The following is a 26,798-nucleotide window of genomic DNA, read 5'->3' on the forward strand; positions in this document are numbered from 1 at the left end:
CATTTTTGTAGATGTCTGCATAAGTATTCTGTTATCAGATTATATAACTCCATCATACTGTCGAAGTTTGCACCTTGTATGATGATACACTGAAGTAGAATGCTTTGTGCACATTACAACTACTTCGCAAGGATGTCTGACTCCCAGGAAAATGATGCCTCCAGAGACGATACATGTATGGATGACACTTCCGCTGGTGAAGAAGAAGAGACTCCTGGGATCAAAAACGTTCCAAATATAGATGATGCATTTTTTGCGGTTCAGCAGGGAACTGAAAAACGTCTTCAATCCCTAGCATTTCGCCTTCTGATAAATCCCATAGAGGTTGTTCAAAAGAAATTAGTGACTCCTCGAGCAGCTATTCGATTTTGTCTTGAACGAGGACTTTTTCTTGCGTCCATTATAGAATTCAAGCTTTCTCGACGACCTTTAGAAAAATTCTCTGTATAGGCGAGACATATGCTGGGTTTTCCTCGTGTTAGAGCTATGTTGGATAGAGCACAGGTAACCAGGGATATCCAAACATCTGGAGATTTGTTCATTTTGCATGATGCGCGAGGTATTGTAGCTCTTCTTGCTCGCTGGTGCATTCCAACTCACACCTTCATATGCAGATGGGGAGAGTTTACCATTACTTTGGAGGATGTAGTTGGTTTGCTGCATCTCTCAATCACAGGTAACTTCCTGATAGGTGTTGTAAAACACCTAGATTTCATATCTATTGTTTATGCTTTCTTTGTTATTTCTCTTGTAAAATATGTATCTTATGTTCACTTTTGAGTGTTTAGGTACTTTGGAGCCATTTAGAACAAAAGAAGGAGAAAGTACTCGATTGGAGCAAAAATGGCACAAAGGTCGATTCACGGGCGAGTTACATTTGGAGCCGGCTAAGGTTATGCAACAAAGGAAGTGAAGAATGAGTTGTCAGTTCCACAATTGACACTTGAGCAAGAAAACAAAATAGATAGTTCCCTGGAACTAGGCACCCCTTATCTTCCTCATCTGGTTGGTTGCATCCATTCTACTACACAAGCCCTAGAATTCAGTGAGGAATCATTTTCTCATCATTTCTCTTTTCTTTTCCACCTGAAAACCGAGAGAGGATGGCGACTGCGGTTCAGAGAGAATTCATGGGAGATTGAAACTGAATCTGATGCAATTGAATTTAGGTTTGATTTGAATTCGAATCTGGTGTTATGTTAAAGGTTGTTGTTGCCGGAAATGAAGAATTGAAGGTTGGTTGGGGGTTTTGCTGTGTTTACAAAGCAACAAAAGAAGCTTGCAGTTCATGGAAGATTTAATGGAAGAATTTAAAGAAGAAATTCAGGTTAATTAATAAGATTGGAGTTGGGTATCACTCGAATTGAGAGTTAAATCCCAGTATTTGTGGGTTGAGCTCAAGGGATCTGGGGTTTGGAATTGATTATAGAAATTGTTAGGGTTTCTGCTAATTGTTTCTGGTATTGAATTCGAAGATGGTAATGATGATAAGAAGATGAGAAGAATAGCTCACATCTGTGGTTAGTAAATCTGGTGGATTAGGGGAGAAGGGATTTGGGGTTTGTTAAGAAGATGATGCTTCCGAAGTTTGAGAAGAAACTGAACTGAGTGAACTCTGGTGGTGATATTAAATGAGTCCTGATGGTGAACTGAAGTTCTGAAGCTGAAATTGTTGGTTTGGTTGATGAGCAGATGGGTTTGAGAAGATGCAGTTGTTGCTATAGGTGTTTTGGTGATTGCATTTCACAGTGGTTGAAGTGATGAAGCTCTGTGGTGATATGAAGGATTTAGATGAATGTTAGGTGGTCTGCAGTAGGAGCTATTGTGTTACAGGGATTTGGAGATGAATAAGCTGCCTAGGTTTGTTGTTGCTTGTTGTTGTTGAGGACTGAGATGTGGCAGTGAAGCCATGGCATTGAAGGTGGTCTGGAACTGAGTTTGAGAGTGGAGTCTCTAAGCAAGAAGGTGGTGTTGTTGCTGTTGTTTTCAGCTGGAAGCAAAGAATGGTCCGGGAGGTCTGTAAACTGGTGGTATTGTGTTAAGACTCAGATGAACTGGTGACAGGGAGCCTGTGTATGGTTGTCCTTCTGTGAAATGGCATTGCAGTTGCATGTTTGAGGTAAATATGGAAGTTGAAACATGTTGAGGCGATCGCAGTTATGGGACGATAGTGTGTCTGAAGTGCAATAAGGCTTAAGGAAATGGAGCTGTAGATTTCAAGTGTACTGTTACCTGAACTGAATTGCAGGTATGGCTTGAAAGATGATCGGTTGAAGCTTGGTGGATGCTGCAGTAATGAATGGAGAATAAGCTGTAGAATGAGCTAGTTATGAGCTCTGGGTTGTGTTTAGAAGCGTTGGTGGTGACTGAAATGTTTGTGGTCAGGTCAGGTGGTAGTGGCAGCAGTTTTCTGGATTGCAGATGAGGAAAGATGGGAGATGAAGTTTTTGTGGTGATTTCCATGGGTCTGAATGAGGGCTCAAGTGCAGATGGAAAAAATTGCAGGTGCTTGAGGAATGCTCTAAATTGCAGGCTGAACTTTGCAGTGGACCAGCTGGTGTTTGGTGATGCAAGATTGCAGTATGATAGCAATGGAATGGACCTGATGGTATAAATTGAGTTGTTTGAGTTAAGCTGCAGGACTGGAATGTGTGGAAGGAACTGAGCTGCAGGTGTTGATTATGGTGGTTTATGATTGAGAGTTACAGAAAAATATGTGGTGACGTTGTTGCTGCCTAGGAGTGTGATGACTCAGGTTGTGTTGCTGTGTAGTGTTGCTTGAACTGATATTGCAGCTGAGATGAGAATGAGAAGGCAGAGCTGGTGCTTGAAGTTGCAAGTGTTGCAGGTGATGGTGTTGTGTGCTATTGGTTTAAACTGGAGGTGTGTAGTTTCAGGTGCTGAATGAGATAGATTAAGAAATTGATGGGTCTGTGAGAAGTAGAAATTGCAGGTAAGGGTTTATCTGATGAAGTTGCTGGTGTTATGGAGTGGTGGCTATGAGCTGAGAAGAACTGAGATGGAAAGAGTTGTGTTGAAGCTTTTACAGGTGATTGAAGCTGCAATTTAAGTTGCAGTGGGTAAGTGGAGTGTTGCTAGCACTTGGCAAGCAGGGAAGAGAAGTGTGTTGCAGTTTGGGTTGTTGACACAGAACAGAAAGAGCTGAAATTGCAGATGGGATATGAACTGTACAGGTGATGGCATTACAAGGATGGATGTTGTTGGTGAATATGTAGAATTGTGCAGGCATGAGCTAGTAATGAAGCGGCAGAGATATCCATAGGACTGAAGTTGTGATGTAGCTAGTGGAGAGTCTAATGGAAGCATCACAGGTGGTTTTATTTGTGGAAGGAGATGCAAAAGTGGAAGAATTGAACTACAGGAATTGGTTGCAGCTGCAGTTTAAGTGAGTGATTTGAAGCTACAGGTGGAAGTGGTGGTGTTGTGATCTGCTGACAGGTTTAAAGATGATGAACTGTGCAAAATTTGGATGGCCAGGTCCAACACTGAAGATGCAGGGCCATCATGGCTGGATGGAGCTATGAAGCACAATCATTGTGCAGCACAAAGCTTAGGCCAGTGCAATGGCCTTGGCCAAAACCTACTAAGCTAAATCAGCTCTGATTCAGTGACTGACTCGGTGTTTGACCCGAGTTACTCAGTTGACCCGACCGAGTTGACTCGTTGACCGGTACTGGGCGGACTTTGTCGGTTACCGGAGATGTTTTCCGGCTACTTTCCGGCGACATTCTTTTGGACATATTTTCTACATGGGTTGTTCTCACTAATGGGCTTATTGGACCACTTGGACTTTGGGCTTTGAAGACCTAGTTTTGGAAAGATGAAAAGTTACAAAAGGAGAAAGTTTCTACAACTTTGAAAAGAAAATCACGTATTATTCTTGGAGCTTTGGAGAGAGCTAGAACTAGGGTTTGCTTTCGTTTATTTTTCATCTTCTTCAATTATTTTATGATTATGATTATGATGAACTCCATTATTATGAGTAACTAAACTCAATCTTTGGTTATGGGATAAAAGTTGATTTCTCAATGCATGTTATTTGATTGTATGCCAACCAAGGAGATTCTTTAGTGCCTTCCAAGGTTCGTTGTAGATAGCTAGGGTCTGGAGTAAAGGTTTTGTGGGTACACCTCTGGTAAACCCTCCGGAGACAACACTCCGCCACTAGGGCCACCTAGTGGTTTAACAGCTTACTGCACGTGCTAAGTGTAGTCATTTTATTCGATTTGCTCGAGGACTAGCAAATAATAGGTTTGGGGGTATTTGATAGACACATTTTTGTGTCTACTTTGTCCTCAATGTCTGTATTGTTGGAACTCTATTTTTGTACTAATATTGTGTTTTTATGTATTTTTAGGAAATAAACATTTTTGGAAAATTCGGCTCGAAAAGTTGATTTTGGCACCCGAAGGACAAGTGTTATTCAGACTCTCACTTTTGGATAAGGGGTAACCTAATTACTAAGGGGCACCCCCAGGTCATTCCCAAGGCATCTGCTATTCGCACCCCAGTTCAGGATAGGGGGCATATCATCTTCAACCTTTTTGAATTTCAAATTTTGGCGGGAAAAATTGTTCTTGAACTGTCGTGACTAGGGTTGAGGATTTGAAGGTGTTCCAGTGAGATTCAATGGCCCAAATTAAATGGGTTTGTTCCTAGGGCCTAGATAGAGCTGGTATGGGTGTTGGATTCGGTCAAAATTGGTTAGATAACCGGTGGGAATCAAATCAAGGAAAATATTCTAAAATAGGAAAAATATTCTATTCTTGGAATTCTTGGATGGAAGAGACGTGCATGGGTTGATTCTATTGGATGGAAACAATCCCTACAACTCAGGGATGACGCGTGAGAAGAGATAAACCAGTGAACAATCCGTAACAAATCGGAGAATTAAAGAAAAATATTTCGGAATATTTTTTTAATGGCCGAATATTCTTGGAATTATTACGAGGATTTGAGTGACCTGTTGTGTATAAATAGGTCCCTAATGTCGAGAAGGAGGGGCTAGCAAGTTTAGGGAGAGTTTGGGAGAAGTATAGAGCATTAACAGAGCGAGAAAATCAAGTTACAGGAAAGTTTCTGCTGCTGCTGCCATTGAAGAACACGAAGAACGGACAGACCAGGGCACTCGTTCTTCAACAAGGATAACGACTAACACGTGAGGGTCTTAGAATTACCGTCATCAGCAGTTTATTTCTATTGTTTCTGTAACAGTGTTCTGCAACAATTATAAGTGTTGCAAACACCCGATTTACTCAATTATTTTCCTTTTCATCATTTGTAAAACACTTGTGAGCATCAATGAAATATTTTGAGAGGTTTTCCAACATGATGAGCGGCTAAAATACTTGGTGACTGAGGCGACGGAGGAGCTATTCACTCATGTTTGATTGGTAAATTCTTTTTATAATTTCTTAATTATTTATTTTATTTAATTCACTTAGATCAATAAAAAAAGAGAAAAATGGTTTTCTTAATTAGTTGTGAATCAGTTTGATGTTTTATGCTTAGAATTAATTCTTTGATAAATCATGCTTAAGGATTACAATTTAATATTTGGACACCTTATAGATTAATAAGTGATTTAATGGAAAAAGAGCTAGATAATAATTATGAAATATTTTTGTAACCAATCAACTTGAAGTAATAGTGAATCCGGAGCCTTAGTCCATTTTAAATCTTGACATCACTCTTTGAAAATCAATTTGCTTTATTTTTATTAAATCTAAAAATTATTTCCTTCATAAATCTGAAACGAATCTTTTTACCACTATCACTACAACCATTTGAAAATACATCAAATTTTTGGCGCCGTTGCCGGGGATTTGTGCTTAGGTAGAATTTTTAGGTTTTTATTATTTTTTATTATTTTCATTTGTTCCTCTTTACGTTTCTTTGTTTGTGTCTTTGATTTGCAGGTTTGAAGATTGGACACTAAGGACTTGGAACAAAGCTCAAAGCTAAAAGAAAAGAAAAAAAGAAGACAAATAATTTTTTAGGATTTAGTTTTATTATTTTTTTTTAATTTTTAATTTTTTTAGAATTGTATTAGGAAATTTTTGTAATATTTTTGCACTTTACTTTGGACTTTGGACATTTGGACAATTTTTTTTTTTAGGCAGAACATTAGTACTAGTGTGCAACAAGAGGGAGAGTCTCTTTATAGGTTTTTAGAGAGATTCAATGATCTCCTATCCCAGTGTCCTCACCATGGATTTGATAAGATGAAACTTGTAGAGATTATTTATAATGGTTTATACTATTCGACCAAAGCTATGGTCGAGCCTATGTGCGTTGGTGAGTTCACTAGTAAAAATGGTGATGATGCTTTTACCTTCTTATGAGTTATCGCTGAAAAATCCCAACAGTGGGAGTCTTGTGTTGAACCCCCTAAAAGACTCTTGGTCAATAGAAGTAGCACCAATATGGTAGATACGAGTTTTGCGTCAGATGCTAAGTTTGCTGCTTTGTCTAGAAGGTTAGAAGCTTTGGAATTGAATCAGCCTAATTATAGGTCTCTTGTTGAACCTGATGATAGGATTAGAGCCGCTCAAGTCTCTAGTTGTGGAGTAGAGCCCAATAACTCGTTTTGGGAAGGTCATGTTAGTGAAGAACAATCCCATGCTGTCTATAACAACGCTAGGTTTGAGAACCGTCAGAAGTTTGACCCATACTCAGAAACCTACAACCCTGGTTGGAGAAACCATCCTAATTTTTCTTGGTCTAAGGGCCAGAATCAAGGTCAGTCTAGTAATTCTCAGCCTCCCTCAGGTTTTAGTTATGCTAATAACTCTTCAGGTCAACCCCAGTTTCAGAACCCTTCGGATAAAAAAATCACAAGTTTATAAGACACTCTAGCCTCGTTTATTAAAAACTCTGATAAGATCAACCTAATGGTTGTTCAAGGGATAGAAGAAAGTAAAAATATAGGTTATGCTAACTCCCAAGCTATTTCTGAGTTAAAAAACCAGGTTAGTCAGATAAATGAATCTTTGAGGGAAAAAGGTAAGTTTCCTAGTCAAACTCAACTCAATCCTAAAGAAGAGAAATCGTACAATCATGTGAACTCTATTACAACCCTTAGGAGTGGAAAGAAAGTTGACAATAAGGTTGCCATGCCTGATAATGAACATGTTGTAGTTCACCCTTATGAGCCAGAAAATGAGGAGACTGATAGAGTCTCCAAAGAGACCAATGTGGGTCCTGATGAGCCCGGATTTGTTCCTAGCGCCCCGTTCCCCCAGCTTCTAGTTCCGACTAAGAGGGAGTCCAACTTTAATGATATATTAGAGGTTTTTAAGCAGGTGAATATCAACCTTCCATTTTAGATGCAATTAGGCAGATTCCCTCTTATGCCAAGTTCCTTAAGGACTTGTGTACGCGAAAGCGTAAGCTCAGTGTCCAGAAGAAATCCTTCATAGCTAGTCATGTGAGTTCTATTATTCAGAATACCACTACTCCTAAGTATAAAGACCCAGGGTCCCCTACCATTGCTTGTACAATAGGTAAGTACCGTGTTGAGAAAGCGTTGCTTGACTTAGGAGCCAGTGTGAACTTACTGCCATACCATGTGTACCTTAAGCTAGGACTTGGTGAGATGAAACCTACACAGATGACACTTCAGTTAGCTGATAGGTCCGTTAAAATTCCTCGTGGTGTGATCGAGGATGTTCTCATAGAGGTGGACAAGTTTATATATCCGGTGGATTTTGTTATCCTAGATACATAACTTGTCCCTGACCCAGAGAACCAAATACCAGTGATTTTAGGTCGCCCGTTTTTAGCTACATCCAATGTGATCATTAACTGTCGAAATGGTATTATGAATTTGTCTTTTGGTAATATGACTATTGAGATGAACATTTTAATATTAGTAAGCTACCCTCTGAACTAGATGACTCGAATATAGAAGAGGTGAACATGATAGGAACATTAGTCGAGGAGTCATTACCAAACACTTTGTTAGAAGATCCACTAGAGAAATGCCTAGCTCACTTTGGGATTGATTTTGATGATGATAAGGTGATTAATGAGGTGAATGCTTTGTTAGATTCAACCCCTTTGTTAGATACTAGTAATGGATGGAAACCTAAGTTCGAACCACTACCAGTTTCTAAGTCTACCCTAGTTCCTTCTTTAGAAGAGCCTCCTAAGTTGGACCTAAAAGCATTGCCAGATACCCTGAAGTATGTGTTTTTAGGCCCGTCTGAGACTTTACCTGTGATTGTTTCTTCCGACTTGGATAGAGATCAGGAAAGTAGGCTAGTAACCGTCCTTCAAAACAACAAGGATGCTTTAGGGTGGACCATAGCAGACATTAAGGGTATAAGTCCTACTGTTTGTATGCATCAGATCTATTTAGAGGAAGACACCAAACCTTCTAGGGAGATGCAACGTCGACTAAACCCCAATATGAAAGAAGTAGTTCGAACTGAGGTTCTTAAGCTATTAGATGCAGGCATTATCTACCCTATTTCAGACAGTAAGTGGGTCAGCTCCGTTCAGGTTGTTCCCAAGAAATCTGGTATTACTGTAGTCCAGAATGATAACAATGAGTTAATCCCGACCCGAGTGACCACAGGATGGCGTGTTTGTATTGACTATAGGAAATTGAACAAGGTCACTAGGAAGCACCACTTTCCCCTTCCCTTCATCGACCAGATGCTAGAGAGATTAGATGGACATAGTCACTACTGCTTTTTAGATGGCTACTCTGGATATAATCAGATCGTTATTTCCCCAGAAGACCAGGAGAAAACCACTTTTACCTGTCCCTTTGGTACCTTTGCGTATAGACGCATGCCTTTCGGGCTATGTAATGCCCCTGCGACTTTTCAGCGTTGCATGATGAGCATATTTTCTGACATGGTAGAACGGTTCTTAGAGTTCTTTATGGATGATTTTTTAGTGTTTGGTTCGTCTTTCGATGAGTGCTTGCATCATTTGTCATTAGTTTTGACTAGGTGTAAGGAAAAGAATTTAGTGCTTAATTGGGAGAAATGTCACTTTATGGTTCGTTCAGGAATTGTTCTAGGGCATATTGTATCTTCAAAGGGTATAGAGGTAGATATAGCCAAAGTTGACCTTATTAAAACTTTACCGGTCCCAAAAACCGTAAGAGATATTAGGTCATTCTTAGGGCATGCTGGTTTTTATCCTCGTTTCATTAAGGATTTTAGCTTGATGTCTAGACCTCTTTGCAATTTGCTTGCAAAAGATGTTAAGTTTGTCTTTGATGATGCTTGTTTAGAGGCTTTTGAGAAGCTTAAGTCATTACTCACTACCTCCCCCGTAGTCCAGGCACCCAACTGGAACCTACCCTTTGAGATCATGTGTGGTTCTTCAGATTATGCTATTGGTGTTGTGCTAGGTCAGCGAGAAAATAAGTTACTTCATGTGATTTACTATGCTAGCAAAACTCTGAATGATGCCCAGTTGAACTATACAACTACCGAGAAGGAACTATTAGCCATTGTGTTTGCCTTAGACAAGTTTAGACCCTATCTCTTAGGTTCTAAGATCATCATATATACTGATCATGCTGCTTTAAAATATCTTTTGTCTAAGAAGGATACTAAACCTAGATTGATTAGGTGGATTCTGTTGTTGCAAGAGTTTTCTCCGGACATTAGAGACAAAAAGGGTGCCGAAAATGTTGTAGCAGATCACTTGTCTAGGCTAGTTGTTAGTTCCCCAGATGATTCCCTTCCTATAAGGGATAGCTTTCCTGATGAACAATTGTTCTTTGTTACCCAATTACCTTGGTATGTGAATATAGTGAACTACCTTGTTACTGGTTGAATGCCCCAACATTGGGGTAAACAAGATCGTTCTAGATTTTTAGCTGAGGTTAAGCACTTCTTTTGGGATGATCCTTATTTGTTTAAGTATTGTCCAGACCAGATTATTAGGAGATGTATACCTGAGAGTGACCAGTTCAGTATTATTTTCTTTTGTCATGATCATGCTTGTGGGGGTCACTTTAGTGCTAAGAAAACTGCTGCTAAGATATTACAGTGTGGATTCTATTGGCCTTCGTTGTTTAAAGACTCCCACATTTACTGCGTTACTTGTGAACGATGCCAGAAATTAGGAACCATTTCCCGTAGGAACATGATGCCCTTGAACCCTATTTTAATTGTTGAGGTCTTTGATGTGTGGGGTATTGACTTTATGGGTCTGTTTCCTAATTCTTTTGGTGACCTATACATCCTTGTCGCCGTAGACTATGTCTTTAAGTGGATTGAGGCGGTTGCGTGTAAAACCAATGACCATAGGGTTGTGATTGAGTTCTTGAAAAATAATATACTTACACGTTTTGGTACACCACGAGCTATAATTAGTGATGGAGGGTCGCACTTTTGTAATGGGCCTTTTAAGCTTCTGATGAAGAAATATGGTATTACACATAAGATAGCTGCCCCGTATCATCCACAGACTAGTGGTCAGGTAGAGGTTTCCAATAGGGAGATAAAACGTATATTAGAGAAAACAGTTAATCCTAATCGGAAAGACTGGTCGTCTAGGCTTACTGATGTCTTATGGGCTTACCGTACTACGTTTAAGATCCCCATTGGAATGTCGCCTTATCGGCTTGTTTATGGCAAGGCATGTCACTTACCTGTTGAGTTAGAACATAGAGCTTATTGGGCTGTTAAGCAGCTAAATTTTTCACTTGACGAGGCAGGAGCCCATAGGAAACTCCAGCTCAATGGGTTGGACGAGATTCGTATAGATGCTTACGATAGTGCGAAGGAGTATAAGAACAAAATGAAACTTGTGCATGATATACACATTTTACGGAAGTCATTTTCTCCAGGTCAAAAGTTCTTCTGTATGATACCCGCTTGCATCTTTTCCCTGAGAAGTTACGTTCTCGGTGGACGGGTCCTTTTTATTGTTCGCACTGTTTTTCCTCATGGAGCTGTTGAGATCGAGACACCGGATGGTAGTAGTTCTTCGAAGGTTAACGGTCAGAGATTGAAACCCTTTTTAGAGCCCTTTCCTACAGGTGATGTTGAGGAGGTCCCTCTGGAGGACCCTGTTTACCCTTGATTGACCATCGAGGCAGTTGTATGTTGTATATTAGTTTTTGATTTTCTTCACCCAGGTACTATCTTTCCAACTTCTCCTCGTGTTATTTTACTTTTGGTACTGCTCTTTAATTAGAAACATTGAGGACAATGTTAGATTTAAGTTTGGGGGTGGGGAAGAAACTTTTTGTTAGCTTTTAGTTGCAATAAATAAACTCCAGAGCCTAGAAATTTATGCGTATTCAGGATGGAACTAACTAATCTAAGTGGATGGAAGCATCTTGGTTGTAGGAGTTGAGGAACCAATCTGATTAGATGGAAACATATATAGAGTCTATTCATAAAAGCACAGAGATCAGGTGTTAGAAATAACATGATAGTTGCACCATATCTCGTTGAGTCCTTTTCATTTCTTTTTTTTTTATTTTATTTTTTCATTTTAAACTATGTTTCTCTAAGTGATTAGGTGGGGCACACGATTCAAGTTGTTATCACTGCTAGGATGAATTAGAGTGACTGAGTTACTAAAAAAAAAAGACCGGACCAGTTAGACCAATCGGAATAAGTATTAACACTTGGATAGCAATATGCGTGTGTTCTCCCTGTTTCCGTCGCCTAAGAAAGCGTGGAATGCAGGACCCGTGGGAACTACCGTGTAATCTGCTGACAAGAAGCATGCGCTTGGATCAAAAAGATCTATTCATGCCGTTAAGTTAAAAAAATGGTTATTGTTCTGTGTAGTCAACTGTTGGTTCCCTTGTATTTGCCAGTTTGTTGATCTAGATTTAAGTTATTGACCATTGGTTCCCTTGTATATGCCAGTTGTGTTGATATTAGTCAGACCGGTATCTCAGTCCATTAGGATAGGTTCATTCTGGCAGTGGCCTTCAGACAGATATGTGAAACATCGATCATTTGGTTAACATAAAAACCATCTACATTTTTCTATTTCCATCTCCTTTTTCTATCCATATGATTAGTTTGAATCCGAATATGATGTCCATAGTGCAACTATCTGAGTAGAGCTCTGTCACTTTATATGAATTTTAGTATGCTTGAGTGCAAACTCGTGTACAACAATTGGAATTTCGCATCAGGGTACTTCCTCCTATAGTCAATGATTGTATGCCAACCAAGGAGATTCTTTAGTGCCTTCCAAGGTTCGTTGTAGATAGCTAGGGTCTGGAGTAAAGGTTTTGTGGGTACACCTCTGGTAAACCCTCCGGAGACAACACTCCGCCACTAGGGCCACCTAGTGGTTTAACAACTTACTGCACGTGCTAAGTGTAGTCATTTTATTCGATTTGCTCGAGGACTAGCAAATAATAGGTTTGGGGGTATTTGATAGACACATTTTTGTGTCTACTTTTTCCTCAATGTCTGTATTGTTGGAACTCTATTTTTGTACTAATATTGTGTTTTTATGTATTTTTAGGAAATAAACATTTTTGGAAAATTCGGCTCGAAAAGTTGATTTTGGCACCCGAAGGACAAGTGTTATTCAGACTCTCACTTTTGGATAAGGGGTAACCTAATTACTAAGGGGCACCCCCAGGTCACTCCCAAGGCATCTGCTATTCGCACCCCAGTTCAGGATAGGGGGAATATCATCTTCAACCTTTTTGAATTTCAAATTTTGGCGGGAAAAAATGTTCTTGAACTGCCTTGACTAGGGTTGAGGATTTGAAGGTGTTCCAGTGAGATTCAATGGCCCAAATTAAATGGGTTTGTTCCTAGGGCCTAGATAGAGCTGGTATGGGTGTTGGATTCGGTCAAAATTGGTTAGATAACCGGTGGGAATCAAATCAAGGAAAATATTCTAAAATAGGAAAAATATTCTATTCTTGGAATTCTTGGATGGAAGAGACGTGCATGGGTTGATTCTATTGGCTGGAAACAATCCCTACAGCTCAGGGATGACGCGTGAGAAGAGATAAAACAGGGAACAATCCGTAACAAATCAGAGAATTAAAGAAAAATATTTCGGAATATTTTTTTAATGGCCGAATATTCTTGGAATTATTACGAGGATTTGAGTGACCTGTTGTGTATAAATAGGTCCCTAATGTCGAGAAGGAGGGGCTAGCAAGTTTAGGGAGAGTTTGGGAGAAGTATAGAGCATTAACAGAGCGAGAAAATCAAGTTACAGGAAAGTTTCTGCTGCTGCTGCTGCCATTGAAGAACACGAAGAACGGACAGACCAGGGCAGTCGTTCTTCAACAAGGATAACGACTAACGCGTGAGGGTCTTAGAATTACCGTCATCAACAGTTTATTTCTATCGTTTCTGTAACAGTGTTCTGCAACAATTATAAGTGTTGCAAACACCCGATTTACTCAATTATTTTCCTTTTCATCATTTGTAAAACACTTGTGAGCATCAATGAAATATTTCGAGAGGTTTTCCAACATGATGAGCGGCTAAAATACCTGGTGACTGAGGCGACGGAGGAGCTATTCATTCATTTTTTGATTGGTAAATTCTTTTTATAATTTCTTAATTATTTATTTTATTTAATTCACTTGGATCAATAAAAAAAAGAGATAAAAATGGTTTTCTTAATTAGTTGTGAATCAGTTTGATGTTTTATGCTTAGAATTAATTCTTTGATAAATCATGCTTAAGGATTACAATTTAATATTTGGACACCTTATAGATTAATAAGTGATTTAATGGAAAAAGAGCTAGATAATAATTATGAAATATTTTTGTAACCAATCAACTTGAAGTAATAGTGAATCCGGAGCCTTAGTCCATTTTAAATCTTGACATCACTCTTTGAAAATTAATTTGCTTTATTTTAATTAAATCTAAAAATTATTTCCTTCATAAATCTGAAACGAATCTTTTTACCACTATCACTACAACCATTTGAAAATACATCACCGATCGCTCTAATGTTTACCCAATGGGTATTGTTGAGGATGTTCTTATGCAGGTTAATCAACTTGTATTTCCAGCTGACTTTTGCGTGTTAGAGATGAATGAAGGGTCACCAGACTCGTCTCTTCCATTGCTACTTGGGAGTCCCTTCATGAAAACGGCGAAAACCATTATTGATGTGGATAAAGGAACGCTAACTATGGAGTTTGATGGAGAAACAATATGTTTCAACATTTTTGAGACGATGAGATATCCTAGTGATGTCCACTATTGTTTCTCCATTGATGTTATGGACACATTGGCACAACAAGTATTTGAATTGAATGGTGATGATGCTTTGGAAACCGTTTTGACTACATCCATGGATAATGGTGTAGAGTGTGGTAATGAAGTCAAGGAAGCCCTTGGTGATCTTAATTCACTACAAGGATGCCAGGAAACTCATAATATCTCTTTTATTTCTTTACCATGCAGTGATGAAAAGCTTGTACCTTCCATTGTTAAATCTCCAAAGTTAGAATTGAAACCTCTTCCCGATCACCTAAAGTACTTGTACTTGGATGATAAGGAAGATTTACCTGTGATTTTTTCTAACAAGCTTAGTGAATTACAGGAGCAAAAACTTCTAAGGGTGCTAAGGAAGTACAAGACGGCCATAGGATGGACGATTGCTGATATCAAGGGCATAAGCCCTGCCGTTTGTATGCACAAAATACGTTTGGAGGACGATGCAAAGCCTACAAGGGAAGCGCAACGTCGTTTGAACCCTCCCATGATGGAAGTTGTGAAAAAGGAGATACTAAAGATTTTGGACGTGGGTGTTATCTACCCCATATCCGATAGCAAGTGGGTGAGCCCGGTACAAGTAGTACCAAAGAAATCAGGTGTGACGGTGGTGGAGAATGATAAGAACGAACTTGTCCCAACTCGTGTGCAAACCGGTTGGAGGGTTTGTATTGATTATAGGAAATTGAATGCCACCACTAGGAAGGATCATTTTCCATTACCTTTAATTGATCAAATGCTTGAACGTTTAGCTGGACATTCTTATTATTGCTTCCTTGATGGTTATTCAGGTTACAATCAGATTATGATAGCGCCGGAGGATCAAGAGAAAACCACTTTCACTTGTCCTTTCGGTACTTTTGCTTTTAGAAGGATGCCTTTTGGCTTGTGCAATGCTCCAGCTACCTTTCAAAGGTGTATGGTAAGTATCTTCTCAGAATATGTTGAAAACATAATCTAAGTGTTTATGGATGACTTTAGTGTCTTTGGTGATCCATTTGACCTTTGCTTGCACAACTTGTCATTAATCCTTGAACGATGTGTTGAAACAAATCTTGTGCTAAATGGGAGAAGTGCCATTTCATGGTAACTCATGGCATAGTTTTAGGCCATATAATATCTTCTAAAGGCTTGGAAGTCGATAAATCTAAAATAGACCTTATGTGTGCTCTAACCCCTCCCACTACGGTGAGGGATATACGCTCTTTTCTTGGTTATGCAGGTTTTTATCGTAGGTTTATCAAAGACTTTTCCAAGATAGCATCACCACTTTGCAACTTATTGCAAAAAGATGTGGTTTTTAACTTTGATGAAAAGTGTATGGCGGCATTCAATCGTTTGAAAGAACTTTTGATTTCAGCCCCTATCATTAAACCACCGGATTGGAGCAAGCCTTTTGAGCTCATGTGTGATGCAAGTGACTATGCGGTTGGTGCGGTGCTTGGGCAACGTGTGGGGAAGATACCTCATGTTATTTATTATGCTTCTAGAACGTTAAATGAGGCCCAACAAAACTACACAACCACTAAAAAAGAGTTATTAGTTATTGTTTTTTTTTGGAAAAGTTTCGCTCTTATCTAATTGGTACAAAAGTTGTTGTCTTTTCTGATCATGCAGCGCTTAGGTACTTGCTTATGAAAAAAGAGGCGAAACCGAGGCTCATACGATGGATTCTAATTTTGCAAGAGTTCGATATTGAAATCAAAGACAAGAAAGGAATTGAGAACACCGTTGCAGATCATTTGAGCCGTCTTGCTGTGGACAAGGAAGCTATCCCATTGCGTGAAAGTTTCCCGGATGAGAAACTATTCTCAATTGCCTTTGGATAGCCATGGTATGCTGACATTGTGAACTACTTGGTGTCTAAACAAATCCCAAAGAACTTGTCTCGTGCTGAGAGGGACAAACTTAAGAGGTTAGGGAACCAATACATATGGGATGATCCATACTTATGGAAACAAGGTAGTGACCAAGTGTTACGAAGGTGCGTTCCCGAATCTGAATTTAATTATATCTTGTCTTTTTGTCACTCCTATGCTTGCGGAGGACATTTTGGGAGTAACAGAACCGCTTACAAGGTACTTGAAAGAGGTTTCTATTGGCCAACCTTGTTTAAAGATGCATATATATTTTGTACAACTTGTGATAGGTGCTAAAGAACAGGCAATCTAGGTGCCCGAAATCAAATGCCACAAACTTTTATTCAATTTATTGAAGTTTTCGATGTATGGGGTATTGATTTTATGGGTCCTTTTGTTAACTCTCATGGGAATTTTTATATCTTACTTGATGTGGATTATGTTTCCAAATGGGTGGAAGCTAAGGCCACCCGACTAATGATTCTAAAGTGGTTTCATATTTTGTTTAAGCTAATATCTTTGCAAGGTTTGGAATTCCAAGAGCCATAATTAGCGATGGGGGTTCTCACTTCAAAAACAGGATATTGCAAAGCTTGTTGAAGAAGTACAATGTGTCGCACAAGATTGCAACACCTTATCATCCCCAAACAAATGGACAAGCCGAGGTTTCCAACCGGGAGGTGAAATCCATTCTAGAGAAGACGGTGAACCCAACAAGGAAATATTGGAGCATGCGACTTAATGATGCTTTGTGGGCTTATAGAACCACATACAAGACACCTATCAGAATGTCTCCCTTTAGGCTTGTGTATGGTAAACGTTGTCATTTACCCGTTGAAATTGAGCATAAGGCGTTTTGGGATATTAATCAATGCAATATGGAGATGGATGGGGCTGGAAAGCAAAGGAAGTTACAACTCCAAGAGATAGAGGAGCTCGCAATGATGCATTTGAAAGCTCACGCATTTATAAGGAGAAAACGAAAGCAATTCATGATAACATGATTTCTAGGAAACAATTTTACATTGGGAAGAAAGTGTTTTTGTTTAATTCTCGCTTGCATTTATTTCCGGGTAAATTAAGATCACGTTGGATTGGACCTTTTATTGTTACTAATGTGTTTTCTCATGGTGCAGTGGAAATTCGTAGCATAGCTACAGGCAAAGAACTTAAAGTTAATGGGCACCGTTTGAAACCATATTATGAGAATTTCACTTCCAAAGTGGTGGAAGGAGCTAACTTTGTGGATGCACTCCCTCTGGAGGAGGCATAGAAAGCAAGGAGATAGTCGGGCTGACGACTTTAAACCAAGCGCTAAATGGGAGGCAACCCTTAGGATGAGTATTTCTTGTCTTGTATTTATTTCTTGTTTTGTTTTTAGTTTTTCTTGTCTTGTTTTGTTTTTATTTTTATTATTTTTTTTTTCTGATTTCTTATCATTATCATATAGGATTTCCCACCTTGACTTTCTTTGGACGATTCAATTTACATTGAGGACAATGTAAAGTTTAAGTGTGGGGGAGTGGCTGCATTTGCATTGTAAATTTTTCATGAAATTTTCAATTTTTTTTTGTAAAATAGTGAATAAGAAAACTCCAACTTGTGGTTAGTTTAGAGTCACATATCATACATGTCGCTAAGATTACATCGAGATTCTCATAAGAGTGACTGAACTTAGAGATGACAGAGAACATGATCGGGTTTCTTACTTGTATGAGAGTTAAAGTTGGATTTAACCATCCCAGTGGCATATGAGGTGTAGACTGAATTCGGTATTAGATTTGTGATCCCTTATAGTGGAGACTACCCATGTTACATCATGAGAGGCACCGACCTTCAATTCTTTGTACTTGTATAAATTTGTGCTTTTAGAGTGTGTGTCACCGTACGTAAACTCCGGGTAGAATGCTGAGCTACCCAACCTCCCACCAATAGAAGCACTATTTTGATCTCTTGAGTGCTATTTTATCAATCATGAATGGTGACATCGAATTGCTAACTTACATACCACTTGTAATCTTGTTCGCATTTAGCACCATCCACTTTATCTCTGTCTACACCAACAGGTCCATAGAAACACCATCATCATCAACAAGAGGAGCATCACAAATTCGAAGGAAAGTTGAAGACGTTTAAGGTTTACAAGCAACAGTACAGAAATGAGAGATTTCATATTTAAGTATAGCAACAAGACAAGGAGCATAATTTTTTTTTACAAGTTGAAGACTATTGTACAAGAATGAAGATTATTAAGATGATAATTCAAGAAGTTTGTGATATCGAGACATACAAGTTATCGAGCGGTAAAGTACTTACACCATGGCCTTTGTACTTGCATTTTTATTTTTATCTTTATTTTGTTTTTGTATTATTTTCTCTTGTCTCAAGCAAAAAAAAAAAACAAAACAAAAAATGAGACATGGTCACCATTATGCTAGGTCTCTTATAAAAAAAAGGTGAAAAAAAAAGAGAAAAGAGACGAGACGAGAGAAATTTTGTTAGGTCCATCATTAGTTTTAATTTTTTTTGTTTATTTTATTTATCTTGCATTTAAAAAAAAAGAGTGAGAAAAAAAAGAGAAAGAAAAGAAAATAAAAAAAAAATTCATTGCATCATATTTTTGTTTGTTTAGTTCGTTTTTGGTTTTGTATTTATTCAATAAAGCCAATGGAAGAAGAAATATCAGTAATGAAGTTTCAAGCAACAAGGAATTAGAGGAAAGAATCATCATTGTCAAGATTCTACGAAGTTCAAGAGTTATCATCAAGATTTGAAGACCGAAGACGAAGATGAAGACACCGATTGAAGACCGAAGACGTTTTTATGGATGCTGTGAGAGTGGTGCTAGCTGCACGTCGAACGGATAAAGAGGTAAGTAAGCATATTCCCACATTCGTTAAGTGGTTCATTTCCTTTCTTAGAGATCGTCAGAAAATGGGTTTTCAAAATGAATAAAAGATGTGGGTTTTCAAAACAAATCGGAGGGTTTGGCCTTCCTACCATTCAACATGTCGCAGGATTCTCTCTTTATTCCTACATCGACACATGTGTGACCCATAAAGAGCTATTTATTATTGAGAGAAACTTCATAAAACCCTTTCTTGTGAGGCAGAGTCGAGGCTTTTGATCACTCCGAACCCGAATTTCTTTCGAGAAGGGATGGTTATTTCTCTCTCAACTTTTAAGGATGAGATTGTGTTCATTTATGTGTCTAACTTCTTATGACTAGTGTGCAGAATCTCTATGTCTTCTTAGCGCGTTGGATGCTATCATTATGGAGAACTAGTAAGTTGGAAAAAGCAGGTTTTGTGGGTATATCTCTAGTAAACCCTCACGGGAGTTGTATGTATCTTTTAGAATAAGTTTGGTTTGATTTGCTCGAGGACTAGCAAAGTCTAAGTATGGGGGAATTTGATAGGTGTTGTAAAACAGCTAGATTTCATATCGGTTGTTTATGCTTTCTTTGCTATTTCTCTTGTAAAATATGTATCTTATGTTCACTTTTGAGTGTTTAGGTACTTTGGAGCCATTTAAAGCGAAAAAAGGAGAAAGTACTTGATTGGAGCAAAAATGGCACAAAGGTCGATTCACGGGCGAGTTACATTTGGAGCCGGCCAAGGTTATGCAACAAAGGAAGTGAAGAATGAGTTGTCAGTTCCACAATTGACAGTTGAGCAAGAAAACAAAATAGATAGTTCCCTGGAACTAGGCACCCCTTATCTTCCTCACCTGGTTGGTTGCATCCATTCTACTACACAAGCCCTAAAATTCAGTGAGGAATCATTTTCTCATCATTTCTCTTTTCTTTTCCACCTGAAAACCGAGAGAGGATGGCGACTGCGGTTCAGAGAGAATTCATGGGAGATTGAAACTGAATCTGATGCAATTGAAGTTAGGTTTGATTTGAATTCGAATCTGGTGTTATGTTAAAGGTTGTTGTTGCCAGAAATGAAGAATTGAAGGTTGGTTAGGGGTTTTGCTGTGTTTACAAAGCAACAAAAGAAGCTTGCAGTTCATGGAAGATTTAATGGAAGAATTTAAAGAAGAAATTCAGGTTAATGAATAAGATTGGAGTTGGGTATCACTCGAATTGAGAGTTAAATCCCAGTATTTGTGGGTTGAGCTCAAGGGATCTGGGGTTTGGAATTGATTATAGAAATTGTTAGGGTTTCTGCTAATTGTTTCTGGTATTGAATTCGAAGATGGTAATGATGATAAGAAGATGAGAAGAAGAGCTCAGATCTGTGGTTAGTAAATCTGGTGGATTAGTGGAGAAGGGATTTTGGGTTTGTTAAGAAGATGATGCTTCCGAAGTTTGAGAAGAAACTGAACTGAGTGAACTCTGGTGGTGATATTAAATGAGTCCTGATGGTGAACTGAAGTTCTGAAGCTGAAATTGTTGGTTTGGTTGATGAGCAGATGGGTTTGAGAAGATGCAGTTGTTGCTATAGGTGTTTTGGTGATTGCATTTCACAGTGGTTGAAGTGATGAAGCTCTGTGGTGATATGAAGGATTTAGATGAATGTTAGGTGGTCTGCAGTAGGAGCTATTGTGTTACAGGGATTTGGAGATGAATAAGCTGCCTAGGTTTGTTGTTGCTTGTTGTTGTTGAGGACTGAGATGTGGCAGTGAAGCCATGGCATTGAAGGTGGTCTGGAACTGAGTTTGAGAGTGGAGTCTCTAAGCAAGAGAAGGTGGTGGTGTTGCTGTTGTTTCAGCTGGAAGCAAAGAATGGTCCTGGAGGTCGGTAAACTGGTGGTATTGTGTTAAGACTCAGATGAACTGGTGACAGGGAGCCTGTGTGTATGGTTGTCTTGCTGTGAAATGGCATTGCAGTTGCAATTGTTTGAGGTAGAATATGGAAGTTGAAACATGTTGAGGCGGATCGCAGGTTATGGGACTAGAGTTGTGTCTGAAGTGCAAATAATGGCTTAAGGAAATGGAGCTGTAGATTTCAAGTGTACTGTTACCTGAACTGAATTGCAGGTATGGCTTGAAAAGATGATCGGTTGAAGCTTGGTGGATGCTGCAGTAATGAATGGAGAATAAGCTGTAGAATGAGCTAGTTATGAGCTCTGGGTTGTGTTTAGAAGCGTTGGTGGTGACTGAAATGTTTGTGGTCAGGTCAGGTGGTAGTGGCAGCAGTTTTACTGGATTGCAGATGAGGAAAGATGGGAGATGAAGTTGTTTGTGGTGATTTCCATGGGTCTGAATGAGGGCTCAAGTGCAGATGGAAAAAATTGCAGGTGCTTGAGGAATGCAGCTAAATTGCAGGCTGAACTTTGCAGTGGACCAGCTGGTGTTTGGTGATGCAAGATTGCAGTATGATAGCAATGGAATGGACCTGATGGTATAAATTGAGTTGTTTTGAGTTAAGCTGCAGGACTGGAATGTGTGGAAGGAACTGAGCTGCAGGTGTTGATTATGGTGGTTTATGATTGAGAGTTACAGAAAAATATGTGGTGACGTTGTTGCTGCCTAGGAGTGTGATGACTCAGGTTGTGTTGCTGTGTAGTGTTGCTTGAACTGATATTGCAGCTGAGATGAGAATGAGAAGGCAGAGCTGGTGCTTGAAGTTGCAAGTGTTGCAGGTGATGGTGTTGTGTGCTATTGGTTTAAACTGGAGGTGTGTAGTTTCAGGTGCTGAATGAGATAGATTAAGAAATTGATGGGTCTGTGAGAAGTAGAAATTGCAGGTAAGGGTTTATCTGATGAAGTTGCTGGTGTTATGGAGTGGTGGCTATGAGCTGAGAAGAACTGAGATGGAAAGAGTTGTGTTGAAGCTTTTACAGGTGATTGAAGCTGCAATTTAAGTTGCAGTGGGTAAGTGGAGTGTTGCTAGCACTTGGCAAGCAGGGAAGAGAAGTGTGTTGCAGTTTGGGCTGTTGACACAGAACAGAAAGAGCTGAAATTGCAGGTGGGATATGAATTGTACAGGTGATGGCATTACAAGGATGGATGTTGTTGGTGAATATGTAGAATTGTGCAGGCATGAGCTAGTAATGAAGCGGCAGAGATATCCATAGGACTGAAGTTGTGATGTAGCTAGTGGAGAGTCTAATGGAAGCATCACAGGTGGTTTTATTTGTGGAAGGAGATGCAAAAGTGGAAGAATTGAACTACAGGAATTGGTTGCAGCTGCAGTTTAAGTGAGTGATTTGAAGCTACAGGTGGAAGTGGTGGTGTTGTGATCTGCTGACAGGTTTAAAGATGATGAACTGTGCAAAATTTGGATGGCCAGGTCCAACACTGAAGATGCAGGGCCATCATGGCTGGATGGAGCTATGAAGCACAATCATTGTGCAGCACAAAGCTTAGGCCAGTGCAATGGCCTTGGCCAAAACCTACTAAGCTAAATCAGCTCTGATTCAGTGACTGACTCGGTGTTTGACCCGAGTTACTCAGTTGACCCGACCGAGTTGACTCGTTGACCGGTACTGGGCGGACTTTGTCGGTTACCTGAGATGTTTTCCGGTGACTTTTCCGGCTACTTTCCGGTGACATTCTTTTGGACATATTTTCTACATGGGTTGTTCTCACTAATGGGCTTATTGGACCACTTGGACTTTGGGCTTTGAAGACCTAGTTTTGGAAAGATGAAAAGCTACAAAAGGAGAAAGTTTCTACAACTTTGAAAAGAAAATCACGTATTATTCTTGGAGCTTTGGAGAGAGCTAGAACTAGGGTTTGCTTTCGTTTATTTTTCATCTTCTTCAATTATTTTATGATTATGATTATGATGAACTCCATTATTATGAGTAACTAAACTCAATCTTTGGTTATGGGATAAAAGTTGATTTCTCAATGCATGTTATTTGATTCTATGAATTAGTTTTGTTTCAACTTTATTGTTTATGATTCATGGTTTATATTGTTATATGATTTGATTGTTTGATTGGTTGAGTCCGGAATCAATCCGATTTGCATTCATCTCTAGAGCTATATTAGGGTTTTTAATACGAAAAAGTTGTTTGTCCCTGATTTTAAGTAGCATAATTGTGGGTAGTGCTTGTAGTGACACATCCTACTAGTCACATATGAATCATAACCTTTGTTAAAACGAATTAGTGCTTTTACACATTTTGTTTGCATTGATTAGTCTTATTTCATAGAACTTATTGCTCTTAGGGAGTTAAACTTAATTGTGTTTTTACATTTTAGGTTGCTTTCTAGGTAGATTTCACATTAGCATCTTTTAATGTTATTTGTGATAAAATCGGGAAATAAACGGGATACTCTTGCGATCAAGATATCCTAGGACTTCTAATAGATGAGAGATTAAATTTCAATTCTAATCATTGATGAAAATACATGTTTGTGAATGATACTATCCCATGACCAATATCTTCTCCTTATTGATTATTCAATTATTTTATTGCTTTAAATTTACTTTCATTTCTTTGTTTATTTAGATAAAACAACCCCCCCCCCCCCTTTGGTTACTAAGAAACTGAAAATTGATAACAACAAAAGCCTCTATGTGGGAATGAACTCTTTCTTATCGCATACTATATTTATTTCTAGTTGAGTGAGGAAGTGAATTATATTTGCACGGCTGACAACAGGTCACTTCCCTGAAGAGCTTTCAGCAGAGGAAACAACAGTTTCCAACATCTTGACAGTCGAGATGGAGAGAATTAATAAGGCGTCTGGAAAACGTTGTTACGCCCACTGGTTAACACACTGGTGGCCACGAGATACCCCTCTTGATGAACCTGACGGTATGTTATCTATTGCTGCTTTCTTGTGTTTATGGCTATCCAGGGACGTGTTTGAAGACATCGGAACTTTGTTAAAGCCATTTGTAATCCCTTTTGCCATTAATATGGCTCAAGGTGAACAACTTCCCATAGGTAGTCTATTCTTGCGTTCTTTATACTCTAACCTGGACTCCTTGGTTATAGACTCCAGCGTTTCGAATGGCTTTATGAAGATTGAATGCTACGCCGATACGATGTTTTTCCAGGCTTTGATGTGGGAGCGCTTCAAGAATTATGCGCCTATTCCTCGTAATATCTTGCAAGGGCTGAATACTGCTGATTCTCGTCGTATTTTTCCTGAGAAGGATAATGCCAGGATTATGCGCTGGTCTACAAAACAACCTTAATCCAAGACACGTCTCATTGATGTGTTAGACGATGAATCTGAGTTTAATTTCCGCCCCTGGGTGCTAATTCCTTCTCATGTTTCTCAATTGAAAACTTTCAATACTGAAGAAAGTATGGCTTTGAAATCTGGTGCTGACTTGAGCGATGGCGAGAGATCCTTCATGTTGAGTTGTACTCCGGGTCATTTGATATCAGCAATATATGGAGATTTTTCAGTAGAAGAATACAACATCGATAGAGTGGCTTGTCAGATGGGTATGGATCAATGTGTTCCAACTTTTCGAAGGAGGAAACCATCAGTGGAACAACATAAGACCTGTTTAGATCGTACACATGTGAAAGGGAGTTCTTACTGGTTCCCTTGTTCTGAACGAATTACATATGTAACTCCAGGTTACATAGATTTTTGGAGTCAGCATCTTGAGTGTTTACACAATTTCGTAATGGTTGGCCAACCTTTAGTGAAAGAGCCTCCTTCTGCTGAGATGATTTCTCTTCGACCAAGATTGAAACATATTTCTGGCGGTGACAAGCGAAAGACATCTCCAGGGTGTTCACCAGTATGTACCTTTTGTGTAATCTTCATAAGATCAAAATAATTTCCTTTAGTTACCGCATCAATTTCTTTTCTGCAGGACTGTCGTGCTGTGAGACCTCGAATTGAAGTAAACCTCTCTGAAGCAGAAACAATTATTCACGGTGGAAAGGGCAGGAATAAGAATTGCAAGTTGTTGCCTAACACCATAAAGTCCCCAGTTGTTTCTTTGGTGAGTTGTCAATACTTTTCCGTCGTGACCCTTTCTTATCCGTGTTATTAGGATCGTAAAACCAATATTCGTTATTTGGTTACAGAATTTTTCTCCATAAAGTATTGATGGTCTTCAGTTCTCTGCTACTGGGTGGACAGTTTCTGACTTGAGTGTTGAAGAAGAGAATGATGTGAGTACTCCTCCACATAACCAAATACGATGCTTCGTAGATAAAATACTAATTGTTTGAGAATATGCCCAGGAGGATGTCGCCATGGAATTATAGAGTGTTGATGCTCGTTCATTTTCGGATAATGGAGGTAAAGAAAATTCCCAGGGTTCAAAACCGAACGGAAGTAACGATACTCTTGATGTTGACACGGGCAATTCTGATTCTTTGAACGTTTCAGAGACCACCCAAGTAAGTATTTCCCTTGCATTTTATCCGTAGAAGCATAAAATTGTTGATGTATGACTGAATGAACGAGAATCCATGTGCATACACGAAAAACTTTGCCGAAATACGTTACCAGAAAATTCAGAACTCAGCTTTTTAGCAAAAACGCCATAAAATCCTCGTCTGAAGTCGGATTTTCACGGTCTGCATATGTATCTTCAAGCCAGGAAAATTTCCAAGCTTTGTCAATGAAGCTTTTTAAGTTTTGAGCATGTTTAGGGCCTGAAAAAGGCGAAACAGTAAACTTCCAAGAGACTTTCAGAACTTTTTCAGACTGTACGTCGTCCAATGTTTTGATCATATCTCCTTGCTCGTTCATCAGCTTGTTATGAAATTTTGAAATGTTGTAGAGAACATTCATACAAAGAGAATGGTATATAACTAATTCTTAGATTCTTTGTATATTGCTCCCAATTTGTCATCTTGTACAGAGCAGAGTAAAATCTCTTCCGGTGAGCTTGCCGCAAAACGTGTTTTATGACTTTCACACTATTTGTCTTGAGTGCATAATGATGAACTTTGATGATGTTGGACTGCTTGTATGCTGTAGTTTATGATCCCATTTGGTTTCCATGTTTAGATTGCTCTAACCTCATGTAATCTTCGTATTAGGTGCTAAATACCGAAGTTGAGGATACTGAAACCAATAAGGATAATTCGAGCAGCCCTGGAGTTATTGATGAAGAGAAAACTATCCCTACACTTCAAAGCCATGAGAGGGTCGTCACTGAAGTTATGGAAACTTCAATTGTTGCCACTCCGGTAATAGAAGAAACCGAGCCACAAGCAGAGGCGACTGAAGAAACTGTTGCCATGACCGTAGAAGTTGCTCCAGTAATTGAGAATCGCATAGTGGTGTACGAATATCCAAGTGCAGGAGTTGCTTTTGATCCCCCATTTGATGCATCACTCCCATATCATGAACTAGTTGGTGGATTCACCGTTCCCATTGGATATGCAGGCTTGTACGAGAAAATATGGAGGAAGTTTGGTCACATCATTGTTAACAGGGATCCCGGACGCGCTTATGCTTTAACAGTGCAAGTAAGTGTTATCTTGCGTGTTGTAAGTGATATATGCGCTAGGGACAGAAATATTATGACTCCATATGTACTCTTTGATTGAGAGTTCAAGTTGGAGAATTCTGAAAGACTTGGCTTCAACGGGAAGTGGCTTCGTAAGAAAATAGATGATATCAAGAACTCGTATGAGAATAACATACCCTTTCCCAATAATGTTGTGATGGAGAAAGAAGACAAGATTGCTAAGCTGACTGAGGAGCTGAACATGGAGAAGGCGGCCTTGCAAGTCTTGAAGGATGCAGAGGAGCGAAAATCCTTCTTTGCCGATTTTCTTTAATTTCCTTTTCATAATCTCTTGAACTTCTGGACTTATGAGAGATG

At 39.1% G+C, this 26,798-nt stretch overlaps 1 protein-coding gene across 1 annotated transcript; it reads left to right on the forward strand.

Moving 5' to 3' along the window:
• Nucleotides 1-2,431: 2,431 nt before the first annotated feature.
• Nucleotides 2,432-26,520, forward strand: LOC113279279. The gene is made up of 5 exons (XM_026527976.1): nt 2,432-2,608; nt 24,825-24,916; nt 25,059-25,128; nt 25,225-25,359; nt 26,008-26,520. The coding sequence occupies exons 1-5, from the start codon at nt 2,432-2,434 to the stop codon at nt 26,518-26,520; spliced, it is 987 nt and encodes a 328-aa protein (XP_026383761.1).
• Nucleotides 26,521-26,798: the final 278 nt, after the last annotated feature.

The sequence above is a fragment of the Papaver somniferum genome, chromosome 5 (genome assembly GCF_003573695.1).
Source record: "Papaver somniferum cultivar HN1 chromosome 5, ASM357369v1, whole genome shotgun sequence".
Classification (NCBI taxonomy): Eukaryota; Viridiplantae; Streptophyta; class Magnoliopsida; order Ranunculales; family Papaveraceae; genus Papaver; species Papaver somniferum.

Bases quoted from the DNA above. Each gene is read 5' to 3' on its own strand.
- LOC113279279 (XM_026527976.1), top strand. From the start codon at position 2,432: ATGGGAGATGAAGTTTTTGTGGTGATTTCCATGGGTCTGAATGAGGGC. The intron at 24,917-25,058 runs GTTGTTGCCTAA...TTCTCCATAAAG, and splicing joins GGCAGGAATAAGAATTGCAA to TATTGATGGTCTTCAGTTCT. The intron at 25,360-26,007 runs GTAAGTATTTCC...TCTTCGTATTAG, and splicing joins ACGTTTCAGAGACCACCCAA to GTGCTAAATACCGAAGTTGA.